General features: G+C 43.4%; 1 protein-coding gene across 1 annotated transcript; it reads right to left on the reverse strand.

Moving 5' to 3' along the window:
* Positions 1–19,158: 19,158 nt before the first annotated feature.
* On the reverse strand, positions 19,159–20,791 carry LOC144776380 (actin-related protein 2/3 complex subunit 3-B-like). Its single transcript, XM_078659265.1, has 2 exons — positions 20,758–20,791; positions 19,159–19,559 (listed from the first exon to the last, which is right to left on the reverse strand). The coding sequence occupies exons 1-2, from the start codon at positions 20,789–20,791 to the stop codon at positions 19,159–19,161; spliced, it is 435 nt and encodes a 144-aa protein (XP_078515391.1).
* Positions 20,792–22,485: the final 1,694 nt, after the last annotated feature.

A 22,485-nucleotide genomic window follows, 5' to 3' on the forward strand; every position in this document is an offset into this window, starting at 1 on the left:
TAAAGTGGTCGGAAGAGAGGCCCCGTCTTCCAGCCCTATCAAAAAGATTATTATTAGTATTGAACACCTTTTGCATATTTTGTAGCGCTTTGTCAGGGGTAAATGTGGAAACATAATGTCAGCCTCCGTGTCTTTAACGAAATCCAGATTCTCTAAACATGTTAACATGAGAATTGCAATTTCCGTCTAATATTACTTTACCTCTATCCACTCCCCCTAAATTACTCTTACCACAGTACCTAACAAAGTATTTCTTCAGTTCTCTACTTCAAGAAACTTAAGAGGGCAATGCCCGAGAATAGCTTTCTGGTGTTGTGTAATGTGACTAGTGCTAGGATTGGGTGTTTCAACAAATATTTTCTCATCACTTCTTCTATCAGGTGGCCCTTCTTTCGTATTGACCATTTGTGATGGAGTCAGTAATTGAGGTACTCTTGACAAACCAGGATGTTTCTTTTTCCGAGAAGGTGCCATCTTGGTTAGAGTTAAAGTGGCAAGCTCCTTCCTTAGTGCAGCAATCTCATCTCTTAGGGTCTCAATAACTTCCTTTAATGCTAATAGTTCTGTTAGAGGAGCATTTAGGAAGGGTTCGGAATTAATATCGGCCACCCCCAAGGGCTCTGAGTCTTGTGTTGTAAGAGCTCAAATCTATTGTGGCATTCTACCAAGATTAATTGGGCTATATCCAGTGTCCCACTTAACTGTCCACTATGGGCTTGTAAGTCTTGATCCTTTTCTATAACCAGTAACCGATCCTCCTGGCCTCTTCGATTCTTTTTCTTCCCCTGGATGAACATATGTGGAATATGTTTGGTATGGGATTCCCCTTGCAGAAGACCAAATTTACCAACTTTGGGCACTACATAATCTTGGGCTTTTTGGACCTGAGACAATACAGAATTACCAACATTATTCACATTATTCTCATTTGCTTGTGAAGTTGATGGGTCCTGATCCACAATTTCCTGACACTCAGTTAAAATTGACTCGATTCAATCAATGGTATCACAACAAACTGCCCCAAGGGACTTCTTCTTTCTTTTAGAGTTCTCCAAACCCTTGGCCTTATCATAACTCTTTCTTTTCCCCATCTTCACTAAACTTCAACTGAACAAGTTCTTGACAATTATGACAAAATGTACGATTTTCCAATAGTTGGAGAGGTTAAAAGAAAAATAAGCCCAACACTACACTTGACTACACTTGTAGAATAATATTATGTACACCACCCAAGTGACCCCGTAATCCCCCTCTTCTTTCACCAGCTCACTAAATGCAGCAGGGTTAAGGCTGGAAACAAGAACAGAGCATATGATGTGCAATTAAAAATAACAAATACAGTACCAATTTCTGGTCATTGTCCATAGGTCTCTTTCCAGGTTTACTAAGCTTCAATGGAAAACCCAAGTGGATTGGCCCGCCCCGCCTCTTCCTGGCGCTGAGGGGAGCAGACGGGCCGCCCTTGGCCCGGGCAAGCCCAGGCGCATCCCGTGCCGCGTTTGCCCTTCGCCGGTTGTATGCGCTTCTGGGTGCCGAGAAGATGGCAGCAGCGCCTCCAGGCGCTAAGGCTTCTGGGCAATAAAGTCCCAAGAAAGTGCGACGTGCGTGGCCCCCACCAGAGGCGGAAAGTGCCTTGAGCAGAAAGCAGTTGGCTGGCATCCTGCACCGTGTTTATCCTTTCCCCGTTTTATACTTCTCAGGGCGCTGAGAAGATGGCAGCAGCGCCTCCAGGCGCTAAGGCTTCTGGGCTATGGAGTCCCAAGAAAGTGCGGCGTGCATGGCCCTTACCAGGGGCGGAAAGTGCCTTGAGCAGAGAACAGTTGGCTGGCATCCCCAGAGAAAGCATACAGTTATGTATGGCGAGACATCAGACTCACCTGGGGTAAGAAAATCAGCCAGATATTGTCAAGGTGTGGCAGCACAGCGAGAGGCTAATGCCCTTAGCAGTCTGTAGCCCCTCACTTGTGAAACACAAGGAGCACAGCATTGTCTGCCCAGCGGGTGTAGTGGCTCCAGTGACTGCACACGAGGGCCGCAGCGTTAGAATGCCGTCAGGACCTTGAAATAAAGTGGCAGTGCCACCTAGTGAACCTTCAGCTGTACCACGCCAGTAAAAGAAATGAAAAAGGGCAACATTGTACATGGAAAGGGTGAAGATTGCTGGGCCTACAGATAAGGGAGAAAGCAGCTCCGTGCAGTTCTATAGAAGTCCCATAGAACAACAAAAGATCACGTCAAGGCCCTGACTATTAACAGGAGGAGAGAGAGTGACTGGCAGTACCCTGCATTGGAAGCAACTAAAGCACAGCAGAGTATAGAACAAAGAGAGAGCCACTTGTGTTACTGGATAACCAGTGTTGGGAGGGGGAGAGAATGTGCACGCCATGGAGCGAAAGAGCCCCAGGGTGACTACAGATGCCCCTGCCAAGACAAGCTGCTGGCGCCCTCAGAAGAATATGGTGATGCCTAGAGGCCATGGGTGGTCATCACAGTAGATATGTATGCCTGAGGAAATGGCCTGCGGCACAAAGAGACATACACTGGGTCCCAGAACTGGGTAACAGCCCCTGGGGCATGAACTGTGAAGGGGAGAGTCTGTAAACCCCTGTATTGAGAGACTGTTGCTCCCCATGAGAAGTCCTGAGCTACACCACTGCAAAAGAAAGAACTGAGCAGGCAAGGTGCCACCGGAAGGTGCTCCTGAAGAAAACTGGGAACATGAAAAATAGAGAGCGCAAAAGTCAGAAGTGTGCCCAATACTGTCAGAGGAACTGATGGTATGGGCAGGAGCCCGAGGGTGAGAGCACTGTGAGACAGAGCCCTCCAAGGATGAGGGCCCATGTTGTCAAAGGGGGTGACAGATCCTGCAAAGCCGGCCCGAGTGGAGGCTGCAGAGAGAGCCACGTTGGAAAAGAGACCTGTAGGAGGTCAAAGAGGAGACCCACGAGAGGCCAGAGAAGAGACCTGCAAGAGGACAGAGAAAAGAACTGTGAAAGGTCTGAGAAGATGACCTGTGAGAGCTCAGAGAAGATTTACCTATCGAAGGATGAAGACCAAGGAGAGGTTGTGATAGGAAGAAGAAGTCTGGTCACTGGACAAGGAGAAAGCAGTGTCCTTCAGGGTAGGACATGGCCGGGCAGACCCGTGTGAAGTGCACGTCACATGGATAGGCCTTGTCAGAAATGAAGAAGAGTAAGACACGATGGGACCAGACCGTGTCGTGAAGTAAAAGAAGAGGAAAAGGAAGATGTGTGGCACAAGGTCACAGCATAATGAGTCCAAAGAAAGAAGAGAGTAGTGTGTGATAGACATCTAGCACACCGCACGGTACTGAATATAACCAAGCGCAAATGCATCTCCAAGAACAACTCGGGATTTGTTGGACATCTTAAGGGAAGCACAGTACCTATTTATCATCCAGAGGGCAGTGAAGAATCCGTGGCATCATGAGAGGCTGGCTGCTTAGAAGTCTTCGATTACACCAAGCAAACATGGTGCTTGCAGAAGAGACATAACTGGACCATTTGTGCCACCCACCTTTGGGGTCTTATGGGAGAATGAATTGTGGTCCTGATCAGACATCCTGAGTGACCTCGGACGTGGATTCTAGAAGAGGTTCCAACCACTCCACACCAGACTATGGTGGTCCAGGGGCAAGGGCTTCAGGTATTACCAGTGAAAGCGGGATACCGACATGAGAGATGAGTTTACAGCAGCTCCCCCACAGGTCCAAGGAAGCACAAAGATCTTGTCATAAGCTGGTTCCTCCAAAGACTATCCTGTCAATTCCAGTGCACCAGAGCCTTGATGGCAGGAGTAATCCAATCTGGAAACACCTTCCCTCAAAGTGAAGTGAGTGACTTGAAGGTGGTATTTGTAGCGATTCCTTCATGAGCCTAGAGTACCACATTGGAGTGACATGGCGAAGTACACCCAGTCCAGTGGAAGCTTGGTGAAGAGGACCTCAAGGGGCATCCTGTGAGAGGGGAATCCCAGTATGAGAGAGGAATCCTGGTGAGAGAAGGATGTCAGAAATTACTCTGCCGTTCTGCAGCTGGAAGCACTGCTGCATCTGCAAAAGACTCAGCAACAACAAACAGGGTGTCATCATCCATCGAAGGAGGTTTGATGTTCATGGAGCCAGGACGTCTTTGTGAAAACATACCATCCACAGTCTTCACTATCTCTCCACATGTACCGTCACAGTAAACTGTGCATACAGCCTTGGTTTGTAAACTTCCACGCATTGAGACCAGGGAGGACAGGATCCACAGTGCACCACTGAACTGTGCCAAGTAGAAATGGTGATCATAGCTGCCATTGTACCATGGTTCTGAAAGGAGCCAAATAGACTCTGTGGAGTTTTCTGTTGTTGATTTAGTCTCTCCCACAGGTTGGACTTGTTGCTCCAGTTTTAACAAAGTTTGGGAGGGATGTAGTGACTGGCTGGTCACTTTTCTAGTGTTTGTTGTGCCAGCAAATCCCTGAGGACTGGCTTACACTCCACCCCACACCCATCCAACACAGGTGTCGCAGGAGATGTGACCCAGACAATAAAAAGTGCCTGAGGCACGTGCCCTAGGCCAGTTCCATAACCACATTCTGGTGTCTATGGCATTGCTATCAGCGCATTGGGGCATAGGACCCCAAGACTTTACAGCGACCATGTAGATTTGTGGGCATTCACAAACTTCCATCTGTCCCCTTTCTTCCCTAGAAATATTCAATCAATTACTCCATCCAAGGGTTAGAGTATCTCTCCTCCCATGATGGGAACGGTCTACCCTCTGACTTGTTGAGGAAGGAGGGAAATAGCTTTCTGCATGGGTTAAATCGTTTTCCTTAAGTAGAAAAAAAAATGTGCATTTGCAGAATGAGTCTGTAGTAACTCTTTTGCTGAAATCTATGCTATGTAGATTTTTGCACGGACAGAAGAGGAACCCTTGAAAGATATCACATGCCATTCCCAGTGGTAGCCTGCGCCAGGTGCAGCTTTTCAGGTGTGATTCTATGAATGTTTGTGATTTAAAAGAAATATGAAGGGGCATTCCTGTGGACATGTAAACATGTGCTTAATTTTACTTGTTCCCGAGAATTGGACCTAATGTGATACGAAATGCATACAAATCTATTTGTTCATTGATTGAAAATAACAACTTGATATGGCATACTTGGAAGTGGCATTCAAAATCAAGATCGCTTTCAATTATGCAGCATAATCCAGAATATTTTGTGATAGTATTATTTAACTATTTTGTAATTTTTACACTTGTTAACAATCTCTGGGCATATGTTGAGCTATGCCCCTCACTGACACTCGTTTAGCACCTAAATATAGCAATAATCAACAGAAAGGTTACCAGTCAACACACGTTGCTGCGTTTATAGTAAATTTTGAGCCGTCTGAGCTAGAAACAATTTTTATGTTAAAACCTGCCAATTATGCAGATGATAGACTATGTAGCAAACATGGCAAATCCATAAATTTGTGAAAAATAGTGCAGCCTCACAATCAAATAATTCCAGTGCTGCATACCGTATTGCACTGTACTGGTCACCCACAGCACATCAAATAGCTCGTAAAGATGCCACGTACTCCTTCAATAAATATCAGTTCTCTCTTGAAAATCAATAGTAAGGAACACAGGAGAGTGAAATAACGATATGGAGACCAAAGATAAACTTTTGAAGGGAGACCGAATTCTTTAGTAAAGCGAAAAAGTGACGAGGATGGGCAGAACAAAACCTAATAAGAATATATACCAAAAAGGAGAGGCGAATCTGACCGCATCTTGGAGGGATTGGAAATGGCTAGGCTTAGAGCATTCTAAGCATAGACCCACCAAATATATTCAGGTCAAACCATCAGACAGTATGTCATACATACGAAATATTGAAGTTCAACATCTTGGAAAAGAAGTAAGACATTTTCAGTCAGTTCTTTTATCCTGTGCAATATGCTCATTCTTATCCGAAATTGTCTCTCTTTGTCGAAATATCTTGTTGTCTCAGTTTAATTTCTTTCGCAGTTGTTCAAGAACTTGAAATCAGATATTGCTGATATTGCATACCATTTCTGCCAAACAGTTAGCAGCAGAGGATTGTTCAGACTTTGCACCTGCTTCAGAATTTGGCGGACAGGTTATTCATCACAAATGTGCCATCGGACCTTTTAGCATAGAATAGCACTTATAATAAAGTGGGGGATATAGTTACATTTGTGATGATGTAACCCATCTGCCGAACTTTAAATTGGAATTCCAATTGAAGCCCATGTTAAATGTGAAGGACATCTAACCTAACATGGGCTTCAATTGGAATTCCATAGAGCATATTATCAAGCCCATTATCGCCGTTTTAGCAGCAGTTTTCTGCTGCTAAAACAGCGATCTTTGTATTGCCTGTCTTGATAATATGCCCCATAGTTCTTGCTACAGGGACATTTCAGGAGATGTATACAAATATTAGTCTCCTGTATGAAAGTGACTCTAGTATGAAGTTTCTGTCCCCTGAAGGGGTGACACATTTATGTACCTCTTATGACCACATTGCTTGTGGCAAAGTTGAACATGATTGATTCCTCTGTGGATTATTGTTGTGCTGACTATTATTCATTTGAGACGTGCTTCTTTCATATGTCTGTGTCGGTATATGCAAATAATTAGTTTATCCTGAAAACTGTTATTAAAGTCAGTTTCAAATTGTAGGACAAACAAATGTTTAACCGTGGCTGATTTAATATTGTGGCATTCAATGGAATATTTAGTGGTAAATACTACTCTCCATGTAGGACTTACTGTTTTCTAGGTCAAAAGAACTTGTCAGATATTGGATACTCTCTTCATAGCTCCATTAAGTACTTCTGTGGGATATCCTTGCTTGAGAAGAATTTCATGTTATTGTCACATGGATGTTATTTTTACCTTAATTTCTCAGTATTATTCACTCTTAAAAGATGGCTAACTGTCCTATTGTCTTTAAAAGTTTACTGATATTAGCTAGGGTAGCATACAAGATTATTGTAGGTCTGTGTTTTTTGTATACAATAAGGTTTTCATATTTTCATTCTCCAAATAAATAATTACACCCAGGAAAGAAAACACATTAGTGTGCAAGAGAAATTTGCCCAATGGTACATTTTCTGAAGATTATTTATGATTGATTGTAAGGCGGTATGTGCACCATTCCTTACGATGTAAATTTCATCAATTAAATATTTGTATACCAATAAACCATTGGTTGAGTTTAGATTGCTGTATATAGGATTACATATGGCCATAAAAAAATAGCAAAGCACTTGGCTGCTGGAGAACTCATTAAAGTACCATTGCACTACAAGGCACACTGGCCAAAACTCTCATAAATAAGTGTGGTAAAGTGCACATGTACGAAGTCACAGTAAAAAAAAAAATTATTCAAACCTTTAAATATATGGTTTAAAAGGAACCACTCTATTGCCTCAAGCCCACCCTAACGGGAAATTGAAGTGTAAAGTACTTGCAGATCAAGTGTCCACAAGACCTCTGATTTTTTGATTTTTAATACATTGGTGGTAATATTTAGATAGGAGGGTTAAGACTGTGCTAGAATCTGTGAAAGGGTCAATATCTAGGCCACTGTCAGTGAGCCATGCACAGGAGCTGGGGTAGAGATTTTGATATCCCTGAGTCTCAAGTAATAAGAGGCAAGTCAGCAAGCCCTTGGAGCACACGCGGAGTGAAGGCAGAGTTCAACGCTTCTCCAGCAAAGTCAGAGAGCAGCAGGCAGCAGAGCAGCAAGCAGAAAACAGGTGTTCCAGATTACCAGTCCAGTTGAGTCCTTTATGCAGCACAGTAGCTCTTCTGGGAGAGCTTCAGTTACAAATCCAGTAGTGTCTAGTTTTAGAGAGTCAGAGACACAGTACTTATACCCAGTTGTGCCTGAAGTATGAATTGCTGATTAATATATGTTATAGAGACATCATTTTCTGATTTTGAGCCTTTTTCTGTAAAGTTAACCACTACTAAACGCCTGATTTTGATCTTGGTGGTCTTGCCGATGCCCCTCCTCAGTCCCTAGTACTCCGCCAAATCAACAGTCGCTCACCTTCCGCATTTAGATGCATGAAGGCTGCCTCACTAACAGAGTGATTACTGCTGCGGATGTGGCACACCACAGCCAACGCAGTGGACTCAAATGCTGGTGAATACTACTCCACCGCTGTCAGGATGGTGGGTCCTCGCTTAAGATTTCACAGTTGCCGGCAATCTACTAGCAGTAGCTCCTAGACAGAGTGAGTAAGTAACGGTACACACTCAACAATGCATCATAAATGTTGCCATTGGATGGATGCTAGTAGAACACACCTGTCCAAATGGAAACACCTGCATACCACACTATAAAACACACACCATTTCAGAATATGATCCTTTGCCATTCCAGCACCAGCACAACTTTTGATACCAGAGGCTTTGCCAGTCCGGTAAGGTTTTTTATTTATCATTCTCCCTGTCTCCTGTCCCTTTATCCTCTTTCATTTAGTACCTTGTGGTGAATTATTCAATTTAATTACATTTTTTGCACAATGCTAGACCCAAATATCCACGTTTTAGTCCAAAATAGATGCCTATCCCAGAAAAGGGAAATGTGGGCCAGAATAGTTGAGAGTGTGAATGCTGTAGCAAATAACCTGCACACACAGAAGAATATTAGGAAGAGGTAGAATGACCTGAGAGAGAGAGTGTGTTCACTGGCCTCCAAGCATCACATGGAGTCCAACAGGACTGGTAGTGGTTCTTGTATGCCCCAAATAAAATGTATGCCCTGGGAGGAGAAGGTCTTGCAGAGACTACATCTTTAATGGTTGACAGGGGTAGCTGGTGGAGTGGAGTCTGGTAAGTTATGCTTTGCAAAGTCACAATAAACCTTAATGTCCTGTTTGTTCTTTAATATGCTATTGTCGTAGGGTTTGGCTGCCTCCTTCCCAACCCTCTACATGGCCTGAGGCAGGCCTTACTCCTGCCCAGCAGACAGCTCTGCAAGGAGTAATTGAGCATCGTGGGTATCTGAAAAAATATGAACTTTCCCTTTGGTGAGTACTTTAAGCTTTAACTGCTGAACAATTGCTGCTTGGGTTCCCCTCCCTTTGAATGTGTCAATCATCTTGACAAAATCTTTAAGTCTGCGTGTTGAAGCTGTGGACATATCCAAAAATATTCTGAACTGCTGAATCTCTGGAGTGGAGAAAGATCTTTTTGCTATAGCGGTACTTAATATTTTTTCCTTAGTCCGAAATGTTCAATAGTATTGTACGTGGAAATTTGGCATTAAGTTGCTTCTATGCTGGGACCCTTTGGGCCCTAGTGATTGTAAATTGCCCTTGTAGCTCTGGCATTAATCTCTATAGTAGTGACCCAGCCCACTCAACCACTTCTGTATTTTCAGAGCCTTTCGGGATTCCCACTAGGTGGAGGTTTGAACATCTGCTGTAAATTTCTAGGTCCTGGAGTTTTAGCGCCATCGGGTTTTTACCTCTGCTCAGAGCTTGAATGTCTTGGTGCATGGCCGTGAGTTTGTCATCTAGGTCTAAGATGCAGTTTTCTGCCTCCTCTAGTCTCTTCAGTGTGTTGTACGTGTTCTCTTCCAGTTTAGCCAGTCTTTCATGCAGCTGTTCAATCTCCAATGCCTGAGATACTTTGAAGTTCCTAATCTCATGGAGTATAGTTAATAGCATTTTTTAATTGACGCTTCTCAGACTGTTTTTTCTTCACGGCCAGTACCTTAAGCTTCAGCTTCATCTCTGTCCTCCTCGTACCCCTCTTGGAGCCGGAGAGGGTGTAGTTGAATGACCTGACATTTCTGGTGTTTCCTTTTTTTACCTGTTTTGGATTGTTCTGTGCACATTTTCAGTTTTTTATATGACGGGGAAAACAGGAAACAATCTCATACCACTACCTGAACGGGATGGATCTATTGGCATACACCTGTACAAACAAATTATGCAAGGCCAGCCAATATTTAGGGCTTATGAGTCACCTTAAGAATAGTTCAGCTCACGCATCCCGTTACTACTTTCTCCAGCTATATTATACTTAGGCTATCTGGTTTTAGGTTTAAACCTATAATAACTGATAAAACTCCACCGAAAGGAAAATAGCCATCACAAATGTAAACATATAAACACTGAAAAACACCTTCACAAACACAAACTAAGTTCCATTCAAAGAAAGGAAAAGATGAGTAGACGCTCGCAGCAGATTGTCGTGCTGAATCTGGGACCTCTGTGAAGCTGTGGACTTGAACTCCCAAGTGCCCAGAGACAACAAGCACCTGGGCTCCTCCCTCACCTGCCGCTTCAAAATCGCTTGCGGCCCCCGCTTCGCGGGAGCCGCTCGCAGCGGATTGTTGTGCTGAATCTGGGACCTCTGTCCAATGCACTGCGTTTCATGGGACGTGCGCGGGATGAGCGCCGGGCGAAGCCCGGGCCAAGGGCGGGCACGTTTGATCCCGTTCGAGGCTGGAAAAGGCTGGGCTGGGACACCCCCCTAACGTCAGAGATTGAACAAAAACAGTAAGTGCACTCATCTGCAGTTAATTTCCGACGCTTCGTAGTAATTGTACAAATCTGTAATGGCTGGCCGCTCAGGAAGAGGGAAGAAGGCTACACTTGGAGGTTCCGTGGCTGGTACATTAGATCAATTTATTGTAAGAGCAACTTCGGTACTAGCCCGTGAAATCGATCTGACAGAGCGTCGTCTTTCCCTAGACCCAGCCTATACTAAACGGTCTTCCCTAGGTAACATTGTGCTGTCTGTTACCCTGGAACGAGGTACAAATATAAATGCCATCAATGATTCAGTAGCCATAAGTCTGAATAGTGATTTAACAACTACAGACATAATGAACACTATGGCTGACGGGCATGGACACGGCGCGGACACGCAGACCCTAAGTAACATCAACACAGCTATTACTTCGCCCAAAGGGGTATCTACCCGTGCATCAACGCTGGCTGAAAATGGGGTGATACCATCTTTGCCAGGACATACATCAGGAGCGATACCAAAATAGAAGTATGGGGGGGCACCAAAAGGGGAAAACAGCAAAAGGCAGCCAAAGTCAATAGTGACATTCTACCATCTGCTGTACAAATCACCCCTGAAATACATGTACCGAGACTAAGCACTCTTCCTGTAAATATGTCCGCTGGCACCTCGGTGGTTTTGGATGAGGGGTTCTGGGTAAAAGTTGGTGGAATTTTAACATCTTCTATCCAGCCCATCACGGACAAATTAAGGCTCATTGAAGAAAGATTAAAGAAACTCGAGCAACTGACTTTATCGAATCTCGAACTTAACAAGAAGAAATACCCAATAGTCTCAGCAGTGATTCGAGACAAACTTATATCGCAAAATGACACAAGAAATGCCCCGGCGCCAACTTCTATGCCCCAGATACCTGCACCCGATCTCACGAAAGGCATCGTACGGAGCAGTGACGAAGGTGGACTGTGCCCCAAGAATATCAAAAGCGTTAAAAAAAAATGGACACACCCAACAGAAATAGTGTGGTGGGTGCGGGTATTACTAAAGTCTTGCAGGAGGGCGGGAATGAAATTAGTGTAAATGATGACCATGGGTATTTGTTATCGAAGATAGACCTGCCACCAGAATCCATCCCTTATGTTGTAGTTTTAGCAGGGGTCCCTGAACTAGGAAAAGGTAGCCTGGAATCGTTTGTAGAACTGAAAAATAAAACCATACATTGGCTTAATGCCAATAGACCCCTTCCCCCACACATCCATAGCAAGATCTTATTTGTACGTAGAGTCAGTTCGGTGGGCAGGAGTAGGAAAAAAATCTTAGGGGATTGTATCATCATAAATTTCAAAGACGTGCAAGCTGTAAAACATATTTGTGGTGGGTAGCCCCTTATGTCGAAAACAAAAATCCAGCCACTTGACCTCATCTATCTCTATAGTTCCCAGACACGTAGAACAAATTATGTTTCACAGGGAAGAATCCTGGAAGGGAGTTCTGGAGTAAATTATGCTAGAAATACATCGGATATTGAGGGCTATGGCTTGGAACTGGGTATTTCAACCAGCAACAGATACAGCGTACTTGACACGGTGAACTGACTTACCCAAAATATTGCTACCCCCAAGAACCCCCGGCCAATGGTCAGGAAAGAAGAAGCTAAGAGACAACATCCAGAAAAGCAATTTTTTTATGCGGCTTTGGGTGGGCCTGTATTTCATTCTGCCCAGAGCTTAGATAAAGTGACTCACCCCGATGCTGTTACAGAAAATAATCAATATACACAGAATAAGGGTGTCTTCCCTTGCAAGCCATATCTAATTTAAAAAAGAATAGCAAGGGACAAACCCCTGGTAAATAACCAACAGGCCAGAGATTATAGCCTGTATCCACTGGCATGCCACAGTAAAGTTAGAAGCTTAACAGGAGACTTTCCCTCACAAAGAACTGATAGTATAAATATTACTAATATAGAGCTGGATAATAGCATCAAACTGATGTCTTGGAACGTCGCGGGGCTGTCCGTTAGGACAGGGACCCTGGCTGTTTATCCTTTATTCAAAATTTCTCAATTATCTGCCTACAGGAATGTTGGGCAATGGAGGCAATTCATATTAACGGCTACCGTACTTTCCACACACCTGCTATTCGAACGATAAGGGGAAGGAATAGAGCGGGGCTTTGTATTTATGTATCAAATCTTTTGAACAATATGATAGTAAAATCTAATACGGACTCCGAATACTATCAGATACTGCAGTTGATTGATGGGGGAACTCAGAATATATTTTTGATAAACTTCTACAATAACATCCCGAAAGTGGAAATAAGTAAGGTTTTAGAGGATATATGCCAAACCTTAAGAATATTGAAGAAAAACAGCTTGGGGATAGATGTGTTATATGGGTGGGCGATTTTAATTGTTTTTTATGCCCGCATAGTCACTTGGGTATTTGTGGCCTGGGTACAGGCAGAGACGATTCCCGTGCACACTTCTCTCACACGATCCTGGGCAATAACTTTAATGATTTGATTTTCCAATTAGACCTGGGCTTCGTAAATGAACTATGCTCTCCTCCGGTCCCTTTTAAGCCAACATTCATTGGGAGGGGATGTAAATTAGTCATAGATTTTGCTCTGATATCCAACCGGTTTTCTTGTCATGTTCTCACTTATAAAACGTGTGAGATGGCAATAAGTGATCACTTTCCAAATAGCTTATCCCTCTCATTTGCGGGGCGTCATAGAAAAGCAACCAAGCTAATAGAAAACTTGTATAGTTATAAACTAAGCCTTGCAAAGAAGAATGGATGTGCCATAAAGTGGAATAAAATAGAGCCCGTGGCCTTTTTTGAAACCCTTATTAAAAATAAATATAAGGAATTCGGAACATGTCTTACCGCGAATAGTGATAATGTCCCAGTTACTGAGGCTTTCCTTAGAATTTCTGAGGAAATAAGCAAGCTCCTCACAGGACCCCCAAACAGGCTAAAGCTAAGATGCAGGGATGGTTCAACTCGGTTTGTAGTAAGGCCCACGCACACTTACTGACGATGCTAAAAAGCGAACCGAGAAATGTGGCTGAAGTAAGACTCGCCAGAACTGCATACCAACATGCAGTTACAAATCGCAAGAGACAATTGAAAAAGGGAGCCTGGCAGGCGTTACATCAAGCCTGTCTAACTAAAGATAACACTAGGTTTTGGAAGGCTGTAAATGCCCCCTTCTTTGCAGATACTGTAACTGACACGATAGAAGTGGCAATTACTGAAGACAAATGGGTAAACTATTTTGGTGAGCTTTATCAGGCAGATGATCTAATTGAGAGCGTGAGATCAGATCAAATTGGAGGAGATGAAACTGCGGTCCAGGAAACATTTCCAATAAACATTGAATTTTCACTGTTAGAAGTTCAAACTGCCATTAACGATAGTGCCGCAGGGAAAGCCCCAGGACCGGACGGGGTGCCTGTAGATATATACAAATTTAACACCGAGCTATGGGCCCCACTTTTAACTAATGTCTTAAATAGCTGTAATAAACATGGGTTCTTTCCTACATGGCAAGAGACCATTGTGGTCCCCATTTTTAAGAAAGGCTATCGCAATGAACCAAAATGCTATCGTCCAATTTCTTTATTGGATTCACTCATGAAGGTTGCTGGCAGGGTCATATTTAACAAATTACAACATTGGGTGGAAGATAAAGGCATACTTTCGCAGTTTCAATATGGGTTTAGGGCTGGACTTGGTACAACAGAGCAAGGCCTGAACTTAGCGTTGATTATAGCCAAGTACGTAGCGGCTTAAAAGGAAACATTATTTTTAACATTCGTCGACCTAAGTTCGGCCTTTAATTGTTTGAATCATGACAAACTCTGGACCATATTACTGCAAATGGGTGTAGAACCAAATCTGCTGATTTTTATTAAGGAGTTATACCGGGGGGGCTAGGGCCAGGGTACGGTTTGGGAACCAGGGCGAGTGCACCTCTAAATTTGGCATAAATAAGGTTATCAGATAGGGTTGCATACTCGCACCATTTTTGTTTAATTTATATATAAATAGCGTAGCTTCCCATCTTATTCAAGATAAGCAGGATTACCCCCTAGTTAGGAATACCCCAGTCCCCATTTTATTATATGCAGACAATGCAGTAATTATGGCACGGACCCAAGTCGGCCTCCAAAGATCGCTTACCAAATTCTCTAAGTATATGAATGACAGAGGTCTAAAAATAAATATAAGCAAGACATTTACTATGTGCTGCACCACAAAGAGAACTTCTACATGTAAAATCTACCTCTCAAACACAAAAATAGACACAACTGACACATTTTCGTACTTGGGCATCAACTTTGATAAAAAGGGGACCTGGTTCTCGGCAGCCAAGGCAAGAAAATTGGCTTTCTCACAAGCAATTGGGAATGTCCGAAATTTCGCCAATAAGTTGGGGGGGGGACCTGTGCCAGTGTTAGTGAACATATATAAATCTAAATGTGTGTCCACGGCAACATATGGGGCAGGGATATGGGGAATAACGGAAACTCACAACATACAGCTCTGTGAGAATGCATTTCTCTGTTATTTATTAGCTGTCCCAGGGTCCACTTCTACTTATGTGTGTCATAAAGACCTAGGTCTACATTATATCTCAGACCTTATCAAGGTTAATCCCCTTTTACTATGGCACAAGGTATGGTCTACTGATGAGACAGGTCTAAACAGAGACATAATCATGGACTGTCTTAATCTCCAGGGGGTCTCAAGAATCCCCTGGATTATGTACGTAAGGAAACTATTAAATGACATTAGACATCCTGAATATTTTGATTCTCCGAGTTGCTTAGCGACTGTCTCAAGGAAGAAATTGAGAGAAACCTGTTTGCACTTCTTAGAGAATAAACGTTGGCTGGAAGAGAAATGTAAGACCTCAGTCATGGAGAATCATTTGATTCTCCAAGGACAGGGTATCCAGCCATACTTGATTCAGATGCAAAGTTGATATTCTCGTATGCTACTCACACGATTTAGGGGGCGGGACTTTTTTCAGACTGGTCACGTTTTCTGAAGTAAATACCTGGTCTAAAAACTTGACAACATGTCAATGTGAACAAATTTCTGTTCAATCCACATTACATTGTATATTTTTTTGTAAATTCTATACCTTGCCGAGGAAAAGATTTTTAATTCCTATGATGAGAACGTGGGGATTGAGACAATGTAGATTAGCGTTTTTGAGATTACAAATGCTGGAAGATGAATTGACTATGTATTCTGTGTCATCATTCCTAAAAACTATAATTAGATACAGGCCTTCAATGAATTAACCTAATATAATCTCCCAAGTCATTGTAAATCTTTTTAAAGTATTTTATTATTACCTTTTATTGTACTCATATGAATCATGACGATAATGTGTTTTAACTGTTTTTCTATTGTGCTTTTATGGTTTTTACAATCAAAATCGAATAATGCTGTTTTTGATTGATTGATTGAGTATACAAGTCTTTTTTCTTTCTTCCTGAAGGGGCCAATACAATGTAGCTTTGTTATACAAGGCAGCAGCAAGAAATACTGGGCTAACATTATTCTGCTTGAGTTTTGTTGTTTAGGGATGTCACTAAAATATTGTTTCTTCTTCCTTTTGCTTTTTTCAGTTTTGTGATCTTTGGTATGAAGATTGAGTGTTTAGAAGTATGTTTTAGGTCTTATTTAGTTATTTTATAAACTGTAGAGGATCAGGAAATATCAAAAACATATTTGATGTTTTGGCTACATTTGATGTCACTGTAAGGGTGGGCAGAGTTTGCATAGCAAGCGGACAGAGTATTCATTTAATTATTCCAAGGACCAAGATAACACAGGCATGTACAGTACGATAGTAATGGGAGCTTTATAGTTAAACAGTTACTTAAAAATGTTGCCAGTATGGTGATAGAGAAATTAAATGTTCATTTAACACATGAACCCGTAAAGTTTGTTAGGGCACTGATTTTGATGTTATATGAGATCAGTCATGTTAGTAATATTATTGGGACACCAAGGGCATAAGCGATAAATAATCAATTTGTGCCAACTACATCCCATGTATCTCTGTTTAGCATGGCACCCTTTCACCATTACATACCATTTCATTGAACGAATGTCTGCTCATGCTAGCCTAGGAAATTAGGGAAAGACTAAGAACAACACAGCAGATATCATTGTGGGACACCCCGGCTGCCTGCAGGTCACACTGGATGATTGTCAATGTATATGTGGCCTTCCTCCTGCACTTCTCACAACCCCAACACCCAGCTCACCAGCCCACCCAGCCGCTTACCTCAGTGGTCCTCGTGGGGCTGCTGTGTGGATGGGTCCTCCTGCTCCAGACTGCACACGCCTCCTTCAGACCCCAATACCGAGTTGTCACACCAAGTCTGTGCACTGCTGGTCCATCACTCCCCTGATTGTGGGCGGGTCTCCTCTCCTCGCTCTGCCTCAGGATCACCGAGAGCATGCCGCTGATCTACTTGGACCCGGCCCATGTCATGATAGCAGAAGCAGGGGTGTTCTGTTCTCCCCAGGGCCAGCACCCGGATTCTGGATATGCCGCTCTGTGAAGGTAGAGCGCACACTCCAAGTCAGAGTGGGCAGAAGCAGAACCACTGCAGTGAGAAAGGGGAGAGAGGCTGCTTTCGGCCGCACCAGTCATGCACTGAGCCAGGTTATGCTTTCCCTCACCGACGTCACATCTTACAGGTGAGAATTGAGATTGGTAAAGGAACACAGAGCCCTTACTCCTCTTTTGTTTCTTTGGCAGGCAGTAGGCATTCCCATATTCATGCCTTGTCTATTGCCACAGAAACAGGCTGTGAAATTTGAGTTTCACCGGGGCTGGCACTGGGTAAACTCCGCCATGCAGTGGAGTCAGAGTTTTTTTACGAATTCAGCACTCCAAGCGGAGTGCGAAGTTGTCAAAACTCCGCAAATTCCATGGGCGGAGTAGAGTTTTCCACCCACGATTACTTCACTGATAGGTAAAATGGCTGGTTTCATAAGAATCTTTTCCAATATGTACCATCACATTTACCCACAGACAGAGAATGGGTGAAATCTTTTGCTACATCAGCCCCCTTTTCCAGCGAGTCAGTATTGATTGTAGGTGAGCTACCACAGGCTTTAAACATTCAATTCAAGATGAAGTGACAGATATATTTGAAAAGAGTGTTGTCACCAAGCGGGAAACATCCTTTACAACGAAACTTTTACAACGCAGTGCTTTTACAACGCAGGTTTCACAACGAAAACCATTACAACGCATTGCACTGGGGGGCGCTCTAGGATAGGGAATAGATTTAATTTACTATCCAACACCTTCCCTAGTGTCCACGGGGACTGGAGTTGGAATAGTAAATTAAACTATTCACTATCCAGCACCCCAAAGCGCTATGCGTTGTAAAGGTTTGCGTTGTAATACTTGCGTTGTAACAGCATGCGTGGTAAAAGCATGCGTTGTAACGTCATAAATCCCACCAAGCATCTGAGATAGTGGTGAAAACATGACACCAGACGTTTGGTACACATGGAATGCAGTGCCACTTGGAATGCTGCTGCAAAAAGTTCCAACCAAGTTCAATAAAGATTGGAGTGATATTGTTAATATTTGCAGTAATTCAGCTACGTATATGAAAAAGATGTATGATGACCTACCAAAATCGATACCTGAGCTGAAGTGCTTCCCTGTAAGAGATCCTTGTCACTTGCTAGATGTTATGCTGAAAGCATCTTTACAATCTTCAGAGTTAATGAAGAATGCTATTGACTTTGTAGTCAATTCAGGTGCACTGTTTCATTATGCCCGGGAACTAAAATGCAAATATGTCATTTTGTGCTTTGTGTGGCATCAAAGAAAGAGTCCCCCAACTGTGTCATTTAGCCGGTGGTTCTCATTCCTAAAGGCTGTGGATACTATATTATCCATGTGGCAACCGTGTACAGAATCTTTGCTTAGTGATGATGCCAAAGGCAAGACATGTGATGATCACTGTTCCCTCTAACGTGCTCTCGTGCGCTGGCGCGCACCTATATCTCCTGGAGCGCGCACTGTATATTACAAAGCGCGCACAGTCAACTGAGGACAGTGGCGCCACCACTCTTAAAATGCGTGTGGCGCGAAAACGGTCAGATTGAGTGCCTTTGTTAAAGTAATCATGTTAATCTCTGCGCCCGCCATGCGCTGCAATTAACATGAATTACTTTAACAAATGCACTCAACTGCCCTGCAGCTCTGCCCTATCAACAAATGAAAGGCAGCGAGTCTACAAGCATGACGTGTGTGTCACACACGTTGTGCTTGTAGACTTCCTGCCTTTCATTTGTTAATAGAGAAGTGCTGGTAATTGCTACGGCTATCATTGGTGCCTCCTGCCAGTGTCTTCCGGTGTAGCCAGGTCATCAAAGGATAACAATGGGTTCTCATCACGTTATATAAAAGTACGACAAAAACTGTCTACAAATCCACATGAGGTTTTTGTCCTCACTGCAGTTGTATCTGTTCATTGTCCGGGTGCGGAGAGAGACTTATTCATGAACTGTCTCTTCACGAAGCAGGTCCACTACTTGCTAGGTTTGTCAGTCTCAGGATCAAACACCCTCTCTCAGAGCCTTAGACCGGTTACCTGCCTCAGCTGCTGCAGGTACGCTCTCATCACCTCGTCTTCCTGTTTGTTTTGAGGCTTGCTGTACATTACATTGAGTGGGAAACCAGGCTCCCCTGGAATGAGAAACTGCGTAATTCCCAATGTGTACATTGCTTTCTCTCCCTGGCCTTTGGAATTACACTTTTGTAACTTTTTCAAGCATTCAGAAATGTAGAGTGTTATATAGATCAGGGTTCTGTCTGCTTCGTTCTTAATTTCATAGTTTTTGAAAAATACATTTACTGTGAGGTAATAAAGAGCCTCCTCGATTATATCTGCATTTTTGGTTTCTCTCGATGTTGATCCTTTGAACTGACTTTTAATTGGCAGCATGGCCATATTGCCAATTAATTTGGTATTTGTATTTTGTATTTATTGAGTTTTATATAGCGCAGGCTAGACCTGGAGGTATGAGAGCGCTTTACATAAGGAACCAACATAGCGAGATTACAAGGTACAATACCTTAAACATTTTTCACAGCAATTTACAAAGAAATGACAAGTAATAGGAGGCAGAGAAGGAAAAGGGGAACAAGAATAGGAGTCTGGGAATAGCTGAGAGGGGAGAAAGGCACCTGAGGGGGGATTGGGTAAGGGCGACCAGCAAAGAAGAGAAAAACGTTCGAGGGTCAACAGAAGGAGTCAGGAAGGAGGAAGAAAGAGGAGCCAGGGGTCATACAAGATGGCAGGTCCGGATCATGGGAATCGACGGAGACCATCTCCACAAAGAAATGGAGGGATGTACATAAGTCCCAAAAGTCAGGGTATCAGAGCATTTAACATGAGAAGAACAAGTAGCGAGTTATGGGTACGATAAATTAAACAATTAGTTGTACAATCATAACAGAGTGAGTGGAAAAAACGTGGGGGGAGAAGGTAGAGGGGGACAAGAGTAGTGCTGTGAGAGAGGATGTGGAGAGAGGAGGGAACCAGAGGAGGGATGGCTTTAAGGCAGACCAGAAGAAGGAGAAACACGATAGAGGATCGTCAGGGGGAGACCGGAGGGAAGAGGGAAAGGACTGGGGTCAGGCAAGGTGGCGGGTCTGAGTCGTGGGTATCAAGGGAGTCCAACTCCAAAATGGCGGGATGTCCAAAGCTCAAAATTCCATAAGGAAGAACCAGAGTGCAGGATTTAAGTGTGAAGAGTCAGAGGGGCCACGCAGCGATGAAACCAAAGGTGGACGGCAGGCTGAAAAAAAGGCGTGCCGAGGCTCTGGTCCACAGGGGCATCAATGTTGAAGAGTCCGCAGGACATAGCTCCCTCACCCCCCTACCTAGAAGGAACACACCGGAGCAGATGGCCAGTATGATTGAAATAGCGGCAGCAAGGCAGCAGTGGGGGCTGGGAGAGTGAGCCGTTCTCAGATTGGTAGAATTGCAGGCGGGAAATTTGGGTCCCCCGGACCAACAGCGCCGTGGCACTCACCCTCGATTACAGTTCATCGTTGCAGGTGATCCGGCATTGGGGAAGACAGCTACTCCCTGCTGGGAGGGCAGGGGGATGTTCAGGTAGAGAGGAAACATGTTTCCGATCAATCCACCGCCATCCAGGGTTTTCTGCTTCCATCAATGTAGAGTGGTAGGCCGTCATCCTGGGCTCTTCTTTCGAGCTTTGATGGAGACGATGAACGGGGAGCTTCAGCAGAGTCTACCGAATGGGCTCTGCACTTCCGCTGTCAAGCCTTGAGCAGTATAAGCAGGAAGCGGTAGCCAGGTCATCAATAAAAGCAGGAATTCATGTTTGAAAAATTAATTAGTCACTACAGTGAGGAGATTTTTCTTGCAAGCAGGTAGGAAACTCAGTATTCAACTTTTCGGATCTGTTTTAGACAGAGTGAACTCAGTTGTGGTTTGTCTCAGGAACAAAAGAGAACTTAGCTTGGGAAAGTAGCAGATAATAAAAGGCCTGAGTGCGTTAAACCATGTCTTTGTTATCATACTTTATTTGCTGCTTAAACTGCTATTGCTGGCCTATGTCCTTGGACCCCGGCACAGCATCGTGAATCAACACTGACTCTCTCTCAGCATCATGGCAGCGCATGAGAGGCCTGTTGGGTGCTCAGCTGAGGGGAGAGCTTCCTGCAGCGGTGCTGTGCCAGTGTGTGGCTGCGACAGACTGGACACGTCTTCATTGCTTGATGTGTCACTCATAGTCGTTGAAATGTCACTCATAATTAAACTGAAATTATGAAAATGTCATGCATGGCAATCTGAAACCTTGACAGCTATGCACATAGTTAAATTGTTTGCTTTTCATGTGTTCTGGTCATTTAGTTAAACCAGAATTTTTGTATTGCAATTAACTATCTGGTTATTTAATCTTCACTGTAGGTGAGTCTCACTACTGGAGTCTGACACATGGTAAATCCGTGGTAAGTGGAGTGAGCATGTTTACTGCCAGTGTCTGCCTTTGTTAGTGTTAGAGGAACCAAGCTGGTAAAACGTGAACACATGTAAACACACGTGTGCGGGCTGCACGTATGAAACTACAGTCATGCACAGCCTTGTAATTGCACATAGCTATGCTGGCACAGAAGGTACTCTGCATTAATAGGTGCTGACCTGGACTAGACCCTATATTATTAGTGCGCATTCTTACAGAGGTCATTAAGGCTTATTGGAAAATCTGTGGTGTTTTCATTGTATTATACATCTAGGCCAAATCTGCAGTGAGTTTCCCTCCAAATAAGCTTCTACAGTCCCGCAAGATCTCTAATTGGTAAAACTCATGCAGTGAGTTTGAACGTACATTGCTTCAACATAGTACATCCACATCTTATGGCGCTACATGAATTGTTTTATTTATCATACTCTGCTTCTCATCAGATTCCAAGCCTTTGTACCCCCCCAACCAACCAACTGGGGCAAGTAATTTACCCTGCTACCCAGCCAAGGGAACAAAGACCCCTCCACTCAAAATGGTTGCTCTGAATTGCATTTCTTTATTGACAGTATTAATAATGAACAGTGCAATGCCTATACATTTTATGAACACATTTCAAAATGTTTATTAATTCCATTGGTTTAAATTATGATACATGGGTAAATCACAATACAATGCTATTTTATAAACATGGTGAAATCATGACAAACCTGTAGGCCTGCCTTCTACCTATTGACATCCCTTTTAATGTATAGCCTTTACACAGTATTACATGGTTTCTGTTATTAATGTGGTAAAGGTAATAACCTGAGCAAACCAGTCATCCTGCTTTATATATAATGATACTACCTTATAATGTGATATTATAACTGATACAAGTGGAGGTGATTGTGATGATGTGT

The sequence above is a fragment of the Lissotriton helveticus genome, chromosome 1_1 (assembly GCF_964261635.1).
Source record: "Lissotriton helveticus chromosome 1_1, aLisHel1.1, whole genome shotgun sequence".
In the NCBI taxonomy this organism is placed as follows: Eukaryota; Metazoa; Chordata; class Amphibia; order Caudata; family Salamandridae; genus Lissotriton; species Lissotriton helveticus.

Bases quoted from the DNA above. Each gene is read 5' to 3' on its own strand.
- LOC144776380 (XM_078659265.1), bottom strand. From the start codon at position 20,791: ATGACGGCCTACCACTCTACATTGATGGAAGCAG. The intron at 19,560-20,757 runs AAAACCCTGGAT...TACAAAATACAA, and splicing joins CTCTACATTGATGGAAGCAG to ATACCAAATTAATTGGCAAT.